This window comes from Pagrus major, chromosome 14 (assembly GCF_040436345.1).
Source record: "Pagrus major chromosome 14, Pma_NU_1.0".
Classification (NCBI taxonomy): domain Eukaryota; kingdom Metazoa; phylum Chordata; class Actinopteri; order Spariformes; family Sparidae; genus Pagrus; species Pagrus major.
This window is the reverse complement of record NC_133228.1, coordinates 4,690,976-4,711,301: the sequence shown is the minus strand read 5'-3', so window position 1 is coordinate 4,711,301 and position 20,326 is coordinate 4,690,976. Positions and strand designations below refer to the sequence as shown.

Sequence of the window (20,326 nt, the reverse complement as noted above, 5' to 3'; positions counted from 1 at the left end):
TTATTATCTCTGTATTTAGTCGGGACTAACTATGTTAGAAAAAAGCTTTATTAGTATTGTCATATTAGTGCAGAAGATGACATATTATTAACAGGTCGTTTACACATGAAAACTAAATAGATGCACTTAAAACAATACAGTCTCTTTAGGTCAGACCATTGAACAGCAGACTGGTGTTTCCTCTCAGGCTGAGGCAGGCAGAGACACATCTTGGTGGATTATTTTGGTGCTTCCTGGTGCCTGAAGTTTACCCTCCTCTTTGTGGTGGAGGATTTCTGGACATATGATGCAGGCTCTGTGAACAAATGCATCTCTGATTTCAGAACATTTGGTGCAACAAGTGAGGAAGTGAACTCCTGTCTCATTGGCTTGTACACCACATGTTTTGTGTTCTGTATGCTCACATAACTGTGAAAATGAGTCAACATGTAAGTATCGTGAGTGCAGTGGGAGGCGGAGCAACACTAGAATAACAGATTTACAGCTTTATCCAGAAATGAAAGTGAAAGGAAGTCACTGCTGCAGGAAAGTAACGTCTGTTTCTCTCGAGAAGAGTCCAAGCTTGCGTCTTCTTCTGTAGCGGATACACCAGAGACTCACTGGTAAGTACAGTGAATGATACTGTTTAAACAGACAGCAGCAGAGGACTGCTTTCACTTAAGTACAGTTCACTTTGTCAGTCACAGTCACAGGACATCGGCACTTTAGAGTTGTTATTTCAGAGTGAGTGCTTTGACAGAAAGTTTTTGTGTCATCCGATCATTCAGTTATTTACTTCTAATCACTTCTCCACTTCTTTCAGAGGGAAGGACTGATTTCGTTTTGAATGGGGAATCAATGAAATAGATGTAAATCCAAAACTTGAAAAATCTTTTTCTGTCTTGTGTTTTCGAGACTTTTGTGCGGAGATGAAGGGTTTATGACCAGAGGCAGAAGAACTATGCCCCAAAAGCACCAGTACTGGTAATCCCGCGGTCAAGCCCGCCTCCACTCCCGCTCAAACTAGCCCGCAAATATTTTGTGGTGCCTATATATACTACATATTACGGTAATGCAGTCCAAGAACAGAATTCAAAATAAAAGCACCGACCTATGAAAGCAATTGGCAGTTTCACATTAATTCAGTCAGCCAGTCTGTTAATTAATTGAGCGATTGATTAATTAATTAATTAATTAATTAATTGAGCATTTAAGGAATTCATCGATTGATTATTTCCTTAATTAATTTTACCAGCCTAATTCTGATCATATTGAAGCCTTAGAAGATGGAGGCCGTGGCATTACATCTGTCTGAATAAGTAGTTAAACGTAAAATTAAACATAATATCAGGAGCTTCTAATGAGGAATTTCAAAATTAAAGCCCACTTAATAGTCAAATATTCTCAATATTTCCCTCAAATTCAGATTTACATTAAAGGAAAACTACCTGTTTCCACAGACTAATATGACTTTATTTCTTATATTTTTCTCTTAATTCAGATTGATATTAGAAGGATAATAGAAGGTGCTTTTATTTTGAATTCTGTTCTTACACTGCATTACCGTAATATCTACTATATACGGGCACCACAAAATAACCCGGGGCTAGTTTGACCGGGTTTTCGGAGTGGAGGCGGGCTTGACCGCAGTCAATCACTAGTGGGAGAGGGGGTAAAATATGCAGCATCATGATCACATACACATCCACGCTAGAAGGGATTATGTAAATTAGACAACGACTAGTTGTTTGTAAAGGGATTATTTAAGGAAGGAAATCTTTGGGGAATAATCAGATATTGTGAGTTAGTGAATACAAAACTAAATGTCACTTCTTTGCAAACAGACATGCAAAAGCAGGGTTGGGGGGCCTTACTTTAAAAATGTCTTCTGATACAATTACTAATTATCTGTTAATAAATGTAGTCAGTGATGTCATCCAAGTATCACAATATTAAAGTAAAACATTGTAATCCTGTTAGTGATCCCCTTGTTTACTGAATGTATCTGTAATCTAATCACATCTTTTTTTCTGTAACAGTAATGGAATACTGTTATCTTTATTTGCGTCCTAATTATGTAATCCTGTTACATTTATTCCATTACTCCCCAAGCCTGTGCAAAGTCAACATAGAAGGAAAAGATTGTGATAATGTGTGATGTGTAACATTTTTACAACACAGCAACAAACAATGCCTAGCCTCAGGATATATATACCTAATATACTAATTACCATGCGGACTACAGGTCATCTATGAACACTGGTGATAGGATAGTAAAAGATAATATCGGTCATAAACACTAAATCTCCTCACAAATCATTAAAAGGTCTGATAGTATTCCACTGCTGTGTGTGCTCTGTGAGGTGCATGCAGCAGTCACGAAAATTCAGAAATCTACAAAACTGAAAATCTCCAAAGCAGAAGTTAGACTTCTTTTTTAGTTTTGTATTTTATTTTATTACCGACTTCAGCATGAAAAGACACAGTTATTATCCTTTTCTGATACTTTGTCGAGGAATTGAATAAGAAACAAACTGTAGAGCAGAGCTGGCATACAATTTTTCCTAATACATTTCAATTAAACTTAAATAAATTGTGCAGCTTGATTTGGAACAGTGTACAAGGACTTTTTGAGGTGATCGAATAAAGGATAGTTTTTGGAAGCCTTGGCTAATAATGAGAAGTATGGGGGGAAGTGAGATGATGAAGTTTGATTTTTTCCCCTTTTGGTCTTGTTTTCTAGACATGTATGCTGGCTGTAGCGTCCTCTCTGAAGAGCAGTTTCTGTGTTCCATCTGTCTGGATGTGTTCAACCATCCTGTCACCATACCATGTGGACACAACTTCTGTAAGAGCTGCATCACACAACACTGGACTGTTAATGTCCAGAGTCAGTGTCCCATGTGTAAAGATGTCTTTGACAGAAGGCCTGAGCTGCGGGTCAATCCATTCATATCAGAGATGGCTGATCTGTTCAGACAGTCAACTGTAAAGAAAACCAGAAGCTGCTCAGTCCAAAAAAGAACCAGTTCAGGAGAAGTCCTGTGTGATGTCTGCACTGGAACCAAACTGAAGGCACTGAAATCCTGCCTGGTTTGTCTGGCCTCCTACTGTGACACTCACCTGGAGCCACATTACAGAATCCCAGGCCTGAAAAGACATGAGCTGATTGATCCTGTGGAGAACCTGGAAGACAGACTGTGTAAGAGGCATGATAGACCTCTGGAGATGTTCTGCAAGACGGATCAGATGTGTGTGTGTCAGTTCTGCACCGAGTCAGATCACAAGTCACATGTCTTTATCCCCATGACAGAAGAATATGATGCAAAGAAAGCTAAACTGGGGAACTTAAAGGCTGAAATTGACCAGATGGTCCAGGAGAGAAGACTGAAGATTCAGCAGATCAAACAATCAGTAAAGCTCAGCAAGGAAGACGCAGACAGAGAGACAGCAGACAGTGTGCAGATCTTCACTGCTCTGATCCAGTCTGTTGAGAGAGGTCTGGCTCAGCTCATGGACATGATTGAAGAGAAGCAGAAAACAACAGAGAAACAGGCTGAAGGCTTCATCAAAGAGCTGGAAGAAGATATCTCTGCGCTGATGAAGAGAAGTGCTGAGCTGGAGCAGCTATCGTGCACTGAAGACCACCTCCAGCTCCTCCAAAGCTTCCCATCCCTGAACCCTGCTCCACCCACCAAGTACTGGACAGAGGTCAGAGTTCACTCATCATATGAGGGGATTGTGAGGAGATCTGTGGCTCAGCTGGAGGAGACACTCAGTAAAAAGATGGAGAAGCTGTGTGCTGATGTTCAGCTGAAGAGGGTCCAGCAGTATGTAGTGGATGTCACTCTTGATCCTGACACTGCAAGTCCTTATCTTATCCTGTCTGATGATGGCAAACAAGTAAAGAGTGATGAGATGCAAAATAATGTCCCCGACAACCTAACAAGATTTTCCACTTGTAATGGTGTTTTAGGAAAGCAGAGCTTCTCTTCAGGCAGATTTTACTACGAAGTTCAGGTTAGAGGTAAGACTGACTGGGATTTAGGAGTGGCCAAGGAATCTGTCATCAGGAGGGGAAAAATCAGGTTGTCCCCTAAAAATGGCTTCTGGACTATTTGGCTGAGAAATGGATGGGAGTACAAAGCTCTTGCTGGTCCTGGTGTCCTTCTCTCTCTGAAGTCTAAGCCTGAGAAGGTGGGGGTGTTTGTGGATTATGAGGAGGGTCTGATCTCCTTTTATGATGTAGATGCAGCAGCTCTCATCTACTCCTTTACTGGCTGCATATTCACTGAGAAACTCTACCCATACTTCAGTCCCTGTGGTATTAATGGTGGCATAAATGTTAGCCCCCTGATTCTTCTCCCTCTCAGCCACACAAATTAGATTTACCCTATCACTTAATTTCCTCTGCAAATACTGTCTGATCTTACTGGCAGTGAAACTATGATCCAAAAAGCAGGGGAAACATTGTTCCTTAATTGATTGTGCAGGTTAGCTGTGGTTGTTTATTCATTTTTGCACTGCAAACCAAAAGTAGGACCATTGTCATTGTCGGTGGACTCCCAAAAAAAATAGTCCAGGTCAGTTTAAGGGTCACTGCTTCATTTCTTAAGGGAATTTGTTCCTTCAAAGGTTTTGGGTGAATGTTTTCCAGGGAATCAGTGTAAAAACATGGCAAAATTTGGTACGATGTAAGGGTTCCTGTCTAGACTTCCTTGTAACAATATGATAAGTGGTTGGCAATAGCTTTTGCTGTTGCCAAAAAGAAAAGTTGGTTTTCAGTAAATGGGTGGGTAGTACTACTTAATCCATTCAAGACTGGTTAAATGCCCTATTGCAAACCGCTAAACTGGAAATTACACTAACATTGGCACTCTGGTTGATGATTAAACAATGTGGTAGCCCCGGTTAGCACTCAGGTCCTGAATACTGAGAGAAAACTAATATATTTGTCTGTATACTGAATGTCTTATGTACATTTTTTTTGTTTATCCATTTGTTCAACATTTCAAAATATTTGTTTTTTCTATTGTTTAATTTGCTTTCTGTATTAGTAGGGTCACAGAGCTCTCACAAAGATGTGGTAGACTGATTTTAAAGACTGTCAGATTTGCAGACTCATGCAAGTTGCACATTTATACATTAAACTAGCATTACCTTATACCTTACCACTAACAGTTATCCCTGCTTCGCCTAAATATAACCTAACCCAAGCATCGACTCCAAGTGTAGATTAGGGTACTACAGGAAACACACAGGGCTGTGACACAAAACAGGCAAACCAGTACGCACAATACCGGGGCACATGTACACATTATGAATATCCTTAGTTTCATTTATGTTAATCAAGTCAAAATGTCCACCATGGGATGTGTTGTGACATGAAAGGGCCTTTCTTTTATGATGGTACTGTGTATGTTGTCATTTTGTGTGCCAGTGAAGTGTAATGTTCTTATATTGTTATGTATGGCTAGAATTTTTTTTTACTCATGTAGGTATTGTGATGTTAATGTTGTGTTGTGTATTGTTTTGCTTCATTCACAAATTTGCCTGCATGTCTTTTATTGAGTTTTACATGTACTTTTTTCTTTACTTTTTTTACTGTTATTCATCACATCAATTAAATCAAATAAAAGCACAAATAGTGGGTGACATAAATGATAATCATTGACTTCATTTTTTATTTTTTTTTATTTTTGAATAATAAATAAACGAAAATACATAGTGATCATTTTTTATAATATAATAATACAATTGTGCTATAGTTAAACAATTATATAATAGGTTAATATAGCATTGTATAAATTATAATATAATCTTGTTCATGTTTCCACGTTTATAACAAAGCAAACGCCATGAGAACAGGTCCTGGATGAAGCGGTGTGTTTGTGAATGGGTGGAGCGCAGCCTCAAGGCTCACGCGACGTGTAGCTCCCGTCTCTCAGTTTATACGTCACATGCGGAAGTGTCAACATGGAGGACGGCAGAGAAGCTTCCACGAATTCACTTCTGAAAGACGGTAAATACAAGTGTATGGACGGCGGTGGTGATGCAGACCGTGTTTTAACGTGTTCTTCGACAATTGCAAAGAATTACATCAGTAGCTTTGTTACATTTCCGTATTCGTCTCGCGGCTAGCTACTGCAAACGAATTAAGCAGCTATTACACTTCTTTATTTTTGTAATTGTGACGTGTTTGTTGTTCCGTACAAGTGAAACTCACCTGGAAATACACTTCGTACTGCCTACTTTTGAAAGCATTGGTAGCACATGTAAATTACACCGGTGAAAGTGACGCGATGGAGCTGAGAGGAGGACGTAAACAGTGTGCAGGTCTTCAGTGCTCTGATCCAGTCTGTTGAGAGAGTTCTGGCTCAGCTCAAGAGAAGCACACTGAAGACTCCACCAAAGAGCTAGAAAAGAACTCTGTTTTAGGTGCAATTAAAGCCTGATATTTAGGAATAGTGTTGTAGTGTGAATATACTGAACAGTTTGAGGATGTGCTGCTGTGTTTGCAGAGTGCTATGCTGATTTCCTGGCAGAGGACTTCGATGTGAAGACGTACACCGCTCAGGCTATCCATCATGCTGTTATTGCTGAGCAGCTGGCCAAGCTGGCACAGGGCATCAGTCAGCTGGACAAGGAGCTGCACAGCCAGGTACAGACACAACACACCTCAACACAGCCGCTGACTCACTGCAGAGGCTGAGGGGACGACTTCTGTAAAGATTGTGAAATGCTTGTTGATGACTCAGATCTTAATATTACAGTGCACAATAATTTTGTCATCTACTGGTAAATCAGTGCGCTGCAAATAACCTTAGCTGGGAAATTCTACATTAAACACCAGACCAGACTTGGTATAGGATGGTGCTTACTGGTGTAAGCTTTTGACTCTCACATAGAGGAGTCTGATTCGGTTGTCGAACTCAGACACTTAGTTGATTATTCAATATATAGATTGACAGAAAACTATTAGACAACTACATTTTTAATCAATCACTTTTTTTTGAATACTTTTTTGAGAAAAATGGCAACATTTTCTGGTTCCTGCTTCTCAAATGTGAATATGTTCTAGTTTCCTCTGTCTTTTGTGATAGTAAACTGAATATTTTCGGGGTTTGGACTGTTGGTCAGACAAAAAAAGACTTTTGAAGACTTCAGCTTGGGCTTTGGAAAATGTGATGGGCATTTTTCACTATTTTCTGACATTTTGAAGATAAAGTAAAGCAATAAGAGCAAGCAATAAAAATAATTTTGTGTAATTCCTCAGCTTATAGTGGTGTGAATCACACAGTAACTCACAGATGATAGGATTCACAGCATGTTACCCATAATAATGATAGTATCACGATACAGCGATTCTGTAATAAACCATACACTGCAAGTCAATCATCTCATGATGCATCCTAATATCTGTCTACCTGTAGAACACAGAATACCCCGTAGAAGGCAAAGTGCAGGAATTTTGTATTTGTTCACTGAATCGTGGTGTCAGTTTCACAGAATCTGACATGAAGTGACTTATTGCTTTATCACATAAACTGACTGCAACTTGTCCATGTGCACGTGTGCCATCATTCCATCATTCACTCCATCCACATATGCCTGCCTTCCAGGCAGCACTTGGGTTCACTTAATTTGATTTCATTGTGGAAATGAAGCAGAAACTTTCTTTAAACCAGGTTCTGCAGAGAACACAGTGGTCACTGTAATAGGTGCCCCATCCACATATATTTATACTTCTCTTTCCAGGTTGTGGCCAGACATGAAGACCTACTGTCTCAAGCGACTGGGATTGAGTCTCTTGAAGGTGAGAGCCACATTTACACATGCTACCATATGCTTCCTTACTGCCACTGGTTTCAGTTCATTTCATTGTGCTACCCAAATCAATTGTAGCAGTAGCTTGGTCGAGATAAGTAGCTGAAGTAAAATAATTTGAGCACAAGTGTGAGCAGTGACCATATTGAAAACTCTCCTTGTTGGAACACTCAGGGATGCAATAAAACCCAAATGGGAGATTTGGTAGCAGTGCTATTTATACTTTCCAAGCAGCCAGTGGCTTCAGTTATTGGATTATGAAAATAAACCTATTACTGTATTACACTGAGAAGCATGCTTGATTGTAATTCTGTTATTTTATGGTTGTATAATGGTCATGAAAACAGATTGATTTGAACAGATTACAATATTGTGTTTTATAGCCTGTTTAAAGTAATTAATTGTCAGTGACATCTGTTTGTCCTAGAGGTTTGATTTTATGAGAACATTCACATCATCAGTATAATGATGTTGAGAAACCAACTGTAGAAAAAAAATCTAAAATCTCAGGCTCTCCCAGCAGCATTTGAATGCACATGGAGAGGCTTTTTAAATCGGCCTGAATAGTATTGTCAAGCAGGAGCAGTGAGCTGTTATTAAAACTCTGCCTCTACGATGGCTGTACTTCTCGGATTTTACCACCAGAGAGAGCCAACATCCCTCACATGAAGTCTGCTATTAAAGTAGCTCTTCATACCAGGGTCAAAATGTAGTGAAAGGAAAAGATGTTGTTGTTGTTTTCAGGAGTCCTTCAGATGATGCAGACGAGGATCAGTGCTCTGCAGGCAGCTGTTGACAGGTAAATATGTTTTGCTGTTGCTTTATGTTTGATGTATTAATCTTCGATGTGTATCATGATTGGCTTCAGTGCCTGCTGCTTCACATTCACCTGTTTACAACCACTGTTATAAAAAGGTGAATTAAGTCCATGAAAACTCAAACATTTTAAGAAACATTTTTCTCAGCATAATTAAATACATGTGACTAGATAAGCAGCAATCCTAGTTGAAATGTTTGTGTTTATTAGCAGTATTTAACCAGTGACTTCTTTGGGATTTCTAGTAGAAACTAGTAGAAACTGAGGCCTCTGAAGTGTCTAATTTAAGTCTCACTGTAAACAAGTCACAGGTTTTTAATTTCCCCTGATGTTAAGACAACTTTGTGGAACTCAATTTTGGCACAATTATTGAACAACATTAGATGTGAAGACAAAATGAGATTATATTAAAATGAAGGATCACAATGTACACAGTGGAGCCAAGCCAAAGTGATTCAACATTAAGGACACAGTTTTAATGGCTTCATCATGAAGGAAAATCTATGACAATATCAGCACCACCCGCCACTGTGGCTGATGGATTCCAAAACCAAAACCAGCCACTCCAATTTTTGTAGCAGCCATTTTCTTGTTTTAACTGGTAGCATTTTGTTTAACCATATGTGAAAAATAAAATAAAAGAAGATCGACATTATTCAAGCAATAGGCTATTCTGTCAGGAAAATATTGAACCTCTGACATGGCCTCAAGCTAATTTAGTTGTAACTGAACCTTGACATTTTACGTTACATTTAGCAGACGCTTTTGTCCAAAGCAACTAATTCATACATACTGATGGCGGTGGCTGCCATGCAAGGTGCCGACCATCACATCAGGAGCAGTTTGGGGTTCAGTATCTTGCCCAAGGACACTTTGACATGATGACCATGGGAATTGAACCAGCGAACGTCTGATAACAAGACGCTGGCTCTACCCCTGAGCCACAGTCGCCCTTGACTGAGAGACTAGATGATCATTGTATTGTTTTAATATTATGTGCGCCTATGAGGAGTGCCATCACGTCCAGTTATTGTCCGGACTGTCTCATCTCTGCTGCTGGAAAGCCCAAGTTTCATTTCATGCATGTGCACATGAACACATGAGCACGTGTGATGGGGTTATCTTTTCTGCAGTTGATAAAGACTGTTTCCCGTTGGTGTTTATTAAACGTTATAAATAGCTTTTCACTCTCACGTTTGCTAGGCACAAAATCAAAGAACACAGCCCCCAGCAAGCAAACAAGACAGAGAGAGAGAGAATCACTGACGGTGGCACTGAAGTAATTATGAATAAAACCAATATCTTTTGATTTTTCATAGGTCATTAATGACTTATTGTTATCAGGTGTTGGTGGCTCTGTCTTGAGGTCCAATCCTTTGCTTTTTCACTTACATTTTTTCTTAAGGTCTCCTCACATGTGGACAGAACATCAGTTTTCTTTTTTCTGCAGATGAAGCACCAATTTACTGAAGCTGTGACCTTTTTAAAAACAAAAAATGTAATTGCTCCAAAACTACCTTGATGACATCAAGAGGACGTCTCAGAATGTCCTCCAACTAAAAAGTGATTAGACAGAGACACTAGGGATGGGATGATAAAATATCACTTTATATCTCATATATCATGGTAGATCAAGATCAAAAACACTTACAATAAGTTGATCGTGGTGAATTTCTATATGGAGGTTATATTCTCACGTGAGTGACTTGAAAAAGCTGTGTAGTCCACTGATGGGCAGAGATTGGTTTCCTGATTTTATTTTTGAATTGCCTCAGCCTGTCACCATGGCTCAAGGCTCGGCTTACACATTATACCCCCCCAAAAAACAAGTTAAATCAGATGTGTGTAAATGCTACGATTTTCAAACTAAAGAAAGACAGGGAGATGAGGTTACCGTTATTTGTGCAGAGGGACCTCGATGATTTTTGATCACTTGTTTTAAGATCCTTTGAATGTTTGTTTTTCACAAAAACAGATCTGTGCCTTATTTGTGCTGCCATACAAATACACTGCTCAAAGAAATTAAGGGAACACTTTAATCACACATCAGAGCTTGATGAACAAATTCAATTGAATTCAAGTTGAAAATCTTGACTGATGTACATTGTACAATTTGTTGAGAACAAAATGATGTAACAATGGTCAACGGAAACCAAAATCATCAACCCAAAATCACACCGAAACTCAAAGTAAAAAATTGAAATCACAGGCTGATCCAACTCGCTTGAAAATTAATCACGGCAACTCATAATGTGACTCCTGGCATGCTCCTGATGAGTCAGTGGATGGTGTCCTGGGGGGACCTCCTCCCAGACCTGGATCAGGGCATCAGTGAGCTCCAGGACATCGGATTTACCAATGCATAACGTCTCATAGGTGCTCAGTTGGATTTAGGTTAGAGGAAGGAGAGGGCCAGTCAATGGCATCAATGCTTTCGTCATCCAGGAACTGTCTACACTCTCTGGCCACATGAGACCAGAGATTATGTGACATTGTCCTGCACCAGGAGGAACCCAGGGCCCACTGCACCAGTGTAAGGTCTAACAGTCGCTCTGAGGATTTCATCCCAGTACATAACAGCAGTCAGGGTACTGTTGACTATGACATGGAGGTCTGTGCGACCCTGCAATTATATGCCTCCCAGACCATCACTGACCCACCACCAAACCGGTCATGCTGGTTGATGTTACAGGCAGCATAACATTCACCACAGCGTCTCCAGACTCTCTCACGCCTCTCGTGAATGCCAGTTGAGCTGCACGGTGCTGGGCTGTGAGCACAGGTCCCATTAGAGGATGTCGGGCCCTCATGCCACTCTCATGGAGTCTGTTTCTGACAGTTTGGTCAAATCAAACCTTTTCTTGCTTTTGCCTCTCCATTGCACCTGTTGTCACTTCCATTTGTACCAAAGCAGCTGAAACTGATTCACAATCACTTGTGCTTCCTAAATGGACAGATTGATATTCCTGAAGTTTAACTGACTTGGTGTTATACTGTCACCATGAAGTGTTGCCTTAATGTTTTTGGGCAGTGTATTTGTTTTCTAAAATTTAAGGTTAAAGTGATTCCAGTACGTTTTACTGCAATTTTAAGAATTTTAACAATATTTTTTGATGATTATCAGGATAATATCATATCTTATCTTGGCATGAATTTTCACATCATCCCATGGTGTCATCTTGCAGCCTCAGCTTCAACGAGCAAAACAAATCTATCTCGCAGTCCTGTTTACTGCACGTCACAAACATTTTAATTTCTCCAGCAAAAAACCCTTGAAAGGTACCTTCATCACCTGTTGACTGTGATGTCTGGCATCTCTTTTTCTCATTCTTTGTGCTGATAAACAGTTATTACATGCATGTCTTTCCAGGATCAGGACCAAGATTGTTGACCCGTACAACAAGATTGTGGCCAGGATCACCCAGCTTGCCAGGCTGCAGGTAGTAATCTACTGCACATTTGATGATGCTTATGTTAAATTTTTGTTGCTGTGTGTGAATCACTCACTGTCTCTTTTTGAGATGGCAGAAGAAATAGAAAGACTGTTCTTTACATGGCACAACGTTATTTTCCATTTGATTTGAAGCTTTCCAAAGCCCACAGAGAAATCGACACTGTGTAGGAGAGAGGTTCAGCATTTTCCTATATGTAGGCAACAGATTTGTGTGCAGAGCTCCAAGCTGCTGTGCGTGCAGCTCAGTAAGAACACTGGGCTGCAGTTCTCCTGTTTGTGCAGCCGAGGGAAATCATGATTAAATATTGATGAAACAGCGGCTGTTAAAAGGTCAGTGTGATTCTGAAGTGTCTCGCCTGGGCTAATGGCTCCGTGTTGCTCAGATTTTCTGTGTGTGTAAGAGGGAGACAGGGATCACTCTCAGTCCTGGCCTCGCCTGAGCCTTCAGTATAGGTTGGATGTGACTCAAACAGCAGATGATCAGTCACTGGGGAATAAGGCCTCCATTTGTGATCAGCAACACAATGTCATTCTCTCATTACACTGAATTACATTTGACCATCTCAGATCATTACATGGACATACATCCTGAAGATATCCACACACTACGACTGCCTCTGTAAAAAAACAAACAAAATCCAGTTCAAATGAATGAGACTCTATGGAGTTTGAATTATTTGAAAGAGATACTTTATGACTTGTCCCTTTTCCTGTTGTGCCTGAATATTGAGTAGTGTGAGTAGCTCCATGGTTACCATACGAGTCGACATAGCAGCCATAAAGTGTCATTTTAATTTTCTTCCCCTGGCTTTAAAAGCAAGTATTACTGACCAACAAGATTGCTTGGCTGAAAGTACCACATGTAATAAATTAAATGCAATTTAAGACTTGATTTAAGATCTGAAATGAACTGGCCTAAAACAGAGAAAGTGTGCTGTGGATGGACATGTCCACATTTGGAGTTGTTTTTGTAAGTCATGGACATCATCTCCTCTAGGCTAAAGAGGTAAAGGACCATCCAGACTGTCACCAGAGCAAATTGTAAAAGTCAGCATGATGGTATGAGCGTGTGTTGGTGCCCACGGCATGGGTAACTTCATGTGTTCATACAGCTTTTGGAACAACATATGCGCCCATCCAGACGACAGGGATGTCCCTGCTTATCCAGTAAGACCATTCCAAGCCACATTCTGCACGTGCCACAGCAGTATGTGGGTACTAGATTGGCCTGCATGTAGTTCAGACCCCTTACCCATTCTCAGGTAAACCTCAAGTTAATTTGATGATGTATTTATAGTGTAATTCTTAGTCTGTTTTTAAGATATATGTTCTCTTTCCATGTGGCTGTTACTTCAAAGACGCCAATCAGTACTGCCACCAACATGGCCTCGTACTGAGCTTTACCGTTGCACTTGAACATACATCAGTGTAGCATCACACTTACTGTACCTTAGCAAATGCTTAATCTGTGGATATTTTACTTGTAGGTTGATTCACGTACCTCACCGTCTTGCTTCCTCCCTCTCTTCCTCCTGCTCCAGGTGGCCTGTGACCTGCTGCGGAGGATCATACGTATCTTGTACCTGAGCAAGAGGCTCCAGGGACAGCTCCAGGGGGGCAGCAGGGAGATCACCAAGGCTGCTCAGAGCCTTAACGAACTCGGTAAGGACATACATGGTTAATGATGTCTAATCCATCACTCACATCTGTTTCTACAAAACTGACCCATGCACCACTGGCATGTGTGTGCTTTTAACACCAGTGCAGATCCTTCCAGACCACCTTCACCAAAGGCTTATTGCTAAAATTGGTTTATTTAATGCAGGCTGTTTGTCATGGCTGTAGCTCAGGAGGTAGAGTGGGTTGTCCAGTAATTGGAAGGTCGCTGGTTGGAGTCCCTGGTTCCAGCTGCACATCGAAGTATCCTTGAGCAAGATGCTGAACCCCAAACTGCTCCTGATGAGCAGGTCGGCACCTTGCACATCTGCCATCAGTTTATGAATGTGTGTGTGAATAGGTGAAAGTGTTGTAAAGCACTGGGCTGTCAGCGGACTGGAAAAGCGCTATAGAAATAAAAGTCCATTTACCATTTTTTTTAGTTGCCTGACGTAGCAGTAGTAGTAAGACTCAATGTTTTTTTTGGTTTTTTTTTGTAATTTTCTCTAATTCTTTCAACCTAATTTTGGAATTGTGAGAAAAGTGAGCACAAGGCTGTTAGGATGCAAAAAATGCTGGCAGTGGCAGGCTACACTAGAGCCAATAGTTTGGTTGTGTTGTGGTGTACAGGATCAAAGATAGAAGCTATCATACAGCAGCTTCAGTGATGACAGGGCTGCTGACCTTTAAATCGGAGCATGAGGCCTGTTGTGTCAGCGGCAGGGCTGCTTGGGAATGGAAGGACAGAACTGGCCTGAATTTTACTGTGAAAGCCCACCCCCCTAGCCCTATGTGTGAAGCAAACATTACTGTTTAATGTCGTGCCCCTGCATGAAAATACACAACATGAAGGAGGTAATGATACCACCACACCAGCTGCCCTTCATAGACTTGGTCTCAGTCTCTCGGTCACATTTGTTGTGTCTAACAATGGCTGGATAGGTTCAGAGGACTGTGTAACCTTCTGGTGTCAGCAGAGGGAAAGTGATATTGATGCATTGCTGTCACCACCGCCAGTTATCTATCTGCTGCACTAGCCTGAGTTATCACAATGCATTTACATGTCACAGTGGGTTCACAAGGGCAAGTGTTTTCAGAAGCCTATGACTGCTTGACTGTGACCACTCCTTATGCCACACACACACACACACATACAGACACACACACACACACACACACACACACACACACACACACACACACACACACATCACAAGTGGTTCTTTTGGCTGTACAGAGCCATTAAATGGGGTTAATGTCGGTGGTGTTCTCCAGCACAGAAACAAACTCTTCTAGCTGTTACAGTATCAACTTCTGGTCTGCCAGTTGGTTGTGATCCAACAATTCCAACAATTTTTCAAGTGTGCTTTGCTGCTTTGTGTTTTTATTAGAGTTCGCACTGTGGGATCCTGGGTCTCTTCAGTGGGGTTTAAAGAAGAGTCTTCTGAAGAATAGTTGAATTCCAGTGAAAAGTCTTTAATAAAATGCACATTATAAACACTATATAGCACAATTACACAACATTATGTCCACGTACTTATGTGTACTTTTGGTCTGGGGCTGTTTGTAGCCTTGCCAGTGGCATGGCTCTATGGGTGGCAGTGTTGGGCAGTTGGTGGATCACTATGGTCCAAATTGTAATATTTCAACAGCTAGAAATTGAATTGCCATGAAATTTTAAACAGATGTTTATGGTCTTCATAAGATGGATCCCAAGTCTGCCACGATGATCCCATGACTTTCCCTGTCTTGTGACCATGAGGTTGGCATGTAGTTTTGAGTGAAATGACAGCTGTTGGACATATTTGCCATGACATTTGACACATGCATTCATGTACCCCTCAGCAAACGCTGTAACAACTTTGGCAATCTTCTTTACTTTTCATCATCACGTTCAGATTTTAGTGTGTCCAATACTTTGCTTTATGTCCGTTCCCATCAGCTCTCCTTTGTCTTTAGTGCAATTTAGCAAATGTTAGCATGCTAACACACTAAACAGAGATGGTAAACTTGATGAACGTTGTATCTGTTTAACATCAGTGTGTGAGCATTGTCCGCGTGACCATGTTAGTCCGCCAACGTCTTGGTCTTAGTTGAATCAAATTTGCTTGAAATGCAAATAGCAGCTGTTGTAAGAAACTCAGTACAAACATTAAAATGAAGAGTGTAATAACATAAATATTTAATACATAGGAAAAATAGCCATGTGAAACCCATGTGTCTGTGGTAACATTTGGCTTTGGGTTTCTTTATCCTTCCAAAATATGTAAAACGCTTCCTTCAAACAAACCACTATATATAGCACTGAATCAGACTTACCACAGAGAGATCATTTTCGTCATCGTTTTCATTCTTTGGTTCCCAAGTTCTACATATAAAGCATTTATCTGACGTTGATAGTTTGATCCCCTGCATGAAGTAAGCAGGTAGTGATTTTAATGCCCTATGAATTTGGCTAAAGTGCAGATCAAACCTGTGACCTTTTGTTGTGGTTCAGACTGCCATCGGGCCGTCACTTTTTCTGAAATAACAAGATTGATCTCGTGAAAAAAATTCAAAACCTTAATTTGAAGTTTTGTCTCATTCATTTGAGATGCCTAAGCTCCTTTCAGTGACGGATGACTTCATGTTTGTTGTTATGGTAACAATACTGTAGGGCAGTTGCAATTTAGAAAACAGCAACCTTAACATTATTCACAATTACAGAATGCTTCCACTTCTCTTACTTATGAAGAGAATGATTGCCTACTTTATTGACAGGACAACAAGACATGACTGATTAGGGCGACAGTGCATTTAATAAATGGAATATAATTTGCAAGTATCATTACTAATTGATTTTTAAATTGTCTTTCCATGTTCAAATGGCAGATTTTCAGCAATGCTCTCATTTGTCATTTCTCCCTATCAATATGGACCTCCATATAGCTGCTTATCTTAAAACCACACAGGCTGTTTAAGGTGTTTAGTAAATGGTACATGTGTCTTTCAAACAAATACATTGTATTGGTAGGAGAAAAGGGATGTTCTGGTAGTGTAGTGATCTGTACCTCTTCCCCTTTACACCTAATTAAATTATTTATTTTTTCTTGCAAAAAAGAGTGGCCTTATTTTGAACAAAAGATTCAAAGGATGTGCCTTATTTTTTTCACTGTACTTGTCATGACAGACAGAGGTGACCTCTGAGGCAAATGAAGGAGAAACAGTGTCCAAATGGTCTGATTCAGTCTTTCTAATATCCGTTTCCACATGGAGAAGCTAAAGAGAGCAGCGGGACACTGACACATATTGTGGCTTTGGTTGTTTATTACAAATGGTGACAAACAATATCAAGGTATTTTGTGACTGTACATACAGTAGACTTATGTCTCATATTACACTAACCAGAGAACAACAAGCACTGTTGCTTAGATACAGAGTTATGACTGAATTGTTCTTGACTGAACACTCCACGACATTCCACAATAAATAGCAATAAATTACTCTCTTTGTGAGCCGACTACACCTATTTTGAGACATCCTTTGTGCTGTGGAAAAAATGCAATCCTTGAACTCACACACATTCAGCTGCTAGTAGTTTCCCTTTTGATGGTGATGTTTATTTTTAGGAAACACCTAGCCTTTGTGGGTTTATTACTTCTTATCTTCTCCAGTGTTAATGAGCACGTGTCTGTTTAGCTTGTTTAGATTTTTAGAATAGTTTTCCTTGATTTTTGTCAAATGCTTTCTACCTCTCTAATTGAAAGAACAAACTGTCTCCATCTAAAATGCCAGTTTTTAAAATGTTTCTGCCATAGTCTGGAATGGAACCAATCCCCATTTACTGTACATATTTGACATATTCACATTTTAGTTTATCCTATTACTCGGCATCCTGCGAGCATAGACATTTTTGTCTGGCTTCTGTGTCCTCAAAGGTGACCTTCTTGTTTCTCCTCGGGTCAATCCATGAGTTATGTATGACCACATTGTTTGGTGTAGGGTCAGCTTCTACCACAGACACCACCCTCTTCTTCATCTTGCTTTTCAAAACCTTTTGGAACTTCTGCCGAGTGAAGGCATAGAGGAGTGGGTGAAAGATAGTGGTTCCGTAGGCCATCACAAGGAAGCCAAGGCGGAGGCGAACTGTAAAATCACTGGGCCCAGTGCTGAGGATGATGGTGTTGAGCACAGTAATTGGAGTCCAACAAAGAAGGAATGTGGAGATGATGAGCAGAGACATCCTGAAGACTCGTTTCTGCCTCTCCCGTCTCTCCCGATGACGCTTTACTGCTCGTCTTAGTGCAATAATGACTGACACTGATGCGCGCATGCCCAGTGGTGCATTCCCACCTGCTCTGACTCCTGTGCTGCTCTGTGAAGCGTCAGTCGACTCTGCCTGTGTTGCAGTGCTCAAAGAGATAGTGTTTTTGCTCCTTTGCTTCTTTTTAGGTAGGTTGTGCTGAAAGCGTGTCCCAATGCGAATGTTAAGTGCCTGAAGGATCTTGTAGTAAGTCACTAGCATTACCACAGCCGTAAAAAAGAATATGGGGATCTGTGCTAGCAGATGATAGTACAAACCCAGCTCTGTGTAGTACTCATTTGTTTGAGCCACTGTGACCACTGCAGTCTGGTTCACAAGGTCTGAACCCGAGCTGATGAAGAAGCCTACTTCCATAAAGGGAACCAGGAAACTGAAAAAGGATAGAGCCCAGATGGATCCCAGTAGAGCTACAGCTCGGCCCATCGTCAGCACGCGGTTCGCAGGCCGCACTGAGATGTCATAGCGGTCCACCGTGATGGCCAAGACATTGGCAGCTGTAGCTACACTTGCAAAGGAGACGCAGGCCTCATGGAAACAACGGATCATGGCCGTGTCCGCCTCTAGAGGAAGTAACACCACCACGGCTGTCAGTGGGATGCAGCATACACACACCTGGAAACAAGACAGAAATTCAGGTCACGTGCTGAATGCGTTCTATTTGTTTCCATCTAATCAGATTCTAAATGGTACGATAAGATTGTGTCAGTCCAGAGAATAAACTGTCATCATTACTGTCACCCACAGCTGATTTGTTAAAGGAATTATTGGCTTTATGGTTGCTGAAGAAACTGTGATGGAATGTAACTAAGTACATTTACCCTAGTATCTAAGTACAATTTTGAGGTGCTGTACTTGAGTAATTCAATTTTCTCCTTCTGTATACTTACACCGTGTTACATTAGTCAAATAGTGCACTTGTTAGTCATTTCATTTATTTGAGAACTTTAGTTACTAGTGCATCAGTGCATTTTTAAATTAATTAATTTTTTCTACTCTGGGTTTTATTTTTGTAGCTCTGGCTATTTATATTCATTTGATAATAATGTTATCATGATGGTGCTTCATTACAAAATCTCAGTTTTTTCCCAGTTGTCATTGGTGAGTGCTTTGTAATCATAAAAAAAAGTGCTGCAGAAAGCTACAAACTAAAAGCCAAGTTGTAATAAACACAGATGATGGCAGTAGAGGAGGCTCTACCAGCGTCTGGTTAACAAAGTAGTATAATCAACTTTGCTGCAATCAGCACAGGAGCCGAGAGCATTGGAAAGCAGTGATTCAACTGTGGAAATGAGATTCCACTTATGATTCATATCGTCAACATTTTGGGGCAGCCCTAGTTCCTACAATTGTCTATAGTACATAATCAAACCTCCTGTATTTATCTCACTGTCTAATGACTGACAGCAGTAGGTGTGTTGGCCCTTTTTGAAACTAAAAGCATTGTGTTCCTGATGAACGGAGTGGAACTTCCAGTCTCAGCCTACTGACTGACGCAGCCGATGTGTACCAACAAAGTGGTGGATTCAGCAGGGCTGACAGGTCATATTTGTCGCTCTAGAAGTGTTCGTATGTTAAATCCCTGTTGGCAACAAAAGTAACTGATAATAGAGGTCAAGACTCACCAACACATCCACCACATGCAGGTTCATGGTGATGATGTTGGAAACGGAGCTGATGAGGTTCTGTTTCATACAGTAGAGGACGAGCACAGTGAGATTGGAGCTCAAGCCCAAAACTATTTCCAAAAGCAGGAAGCCTGTCAGAGAAACCTACCAACAGAAAGAGCATGGTGGCATTTAGTGTGACATTTAATGTTATGTAGCTATGATAATGTGTGATAATGATAATGTAGAAGATTTCAATTTATATAAACAGGAAGTCACTCTGTTTTTTAGTATCCAAAATCCAAAATCCAAATTCCCTATACATTAGTGAGCCAAACATTTTTTACCAGTTTCCCTAAAAATATCATAAACAAAGAAGATCTCTGTAGATTAAACTGCTTGCAAAAGGACATAATGCTATCATGTCACACTGATGTATGTGTGAGCCTGTTATATTACCTGGAAGCTGATGGGGTAGATGGCCTCGGAGGTCATGTCAAGGTCATAGGGGTCAGCAGCGTCAAGCACCGTCATGTTGCTCATGGTGGCTGCAGAGATCAGCACTGGGGATGTGTGCATTATCCTGATGAGAGGAAGAGGCCTGGAGAGCAGATTGCACAAAGAAGTCATGCTGTACTTATGTACAACTTTACGTACTTGATTATTGCCATTGCTACTGCTACTTT

General features: G+C 40.6%; 3 protein-coding genes across 3 annotated transcripts in view; 2 read left to right on the top strand and 1 right to left on the bottom strand.

Annotated features, from left to right (window-relative positions):
- Positions 1-538: 538 nt before the first annotated feature.
- Positions 539-5,604, top strand: LOC141008394 (E3 ubiquitin-protein ligase TRIM21-like). The gene is made up of 2 exons (XM_073480732.1): positions 539-602; positions 2,723-5,604. The coding sequence occupies exon 2, from the start codon at positions 2,725-2,727 to the stop codon at positions 4,363-4,365; it is 1,641 nt and encodes a 546-aa protein (XP_073336833.1). The 5' UTR covers positions 539-602; positions 2,723-2,724; the 3' UTR covers positions 4,366-5,604.
- A 328-nt stretch (positions 5,605-5,932) lies between these two features.
- cog5 (component of oligomeric golgi complex 5) overlaps positions 5,933-20,326 on the top strand; it is a 60,145-nt gene continuing 45,751 nt past the window's right edge. Inside the window, exons 1-6 of the mRNA XM_073480521.1 lie at positions 5,933-6,001; positions 6,501-6,640; positions 7,738-7,795; positions 8,551-8,605; positions 11,994-12,063; positions 13,619-13,739. Of these exons, the coding sequence (XP_073336622.1) occupies positions 5,956-6,001; positions 6,501-6,640; positions 7,738-7,795; positions 8,551-8,605; positions 11,994-12,063; positions 13,619-13,739 (490 nt within the window). The 5' untranslated portion in view covers positions 5,933-5,955. The remainder of the gene's footprint in view (positions 6,002-6,500; positions 6,641-7,737; positions 7,796-8,550; positions 8,606-11,993; positions 12,064-13,618; positions 13,740-20,326) is intronic.
- On the bottom strand, positions 17,596-20,219 carry gpr22a (G protein-coupled receptor 22a). The gene is made up of 3 exons (XM_073481044.1): positions 20,100-20,219; positions 19,659-19,805; positions 17,596-18,648 (listed from the first exon to the last, which is right to left on the bottom strand). The coding sequence occupies exons 1-3, from the start codon at positions 20,217-20,219 to the stop codon at positions 17,596-17,598; spliced, it is 1,320 nt and encodes a 439-aa protein (XP_073337145.1).

Bases quoted from the DNA above. Each gene is read 5' to 3' on its own strand.
- gpr22a (XM_073481044.1), bottom strand. From the start codon at position 20,219: ATGCACACATCCCCAGTGCTGATCTCTGCAGCCACCATGAGCAACATG. The intron at 19,806-20,099 runs GTAATATAACAG...TTCTGTTGGTAG, and splicing joins TCTACCCCATCAGCTTCCAG to GTTTCTCTGACAGGCTTCCT. The intron at 18,649-19,658 runs GTGAGTCTTGAC...TCTTGTTTCCAG, and splicing joins TGCATGTGGTGGATGTGTTG to GTGTGTGTATGCTGCATCCC.
- LOC141008394 (XM_073480732.1), top strand. From the start codon at position 2,725: ATGTATGCTGGCTGTAGCGTCCTCTCTGAAGAGCAGTTTCTGTGTTCC.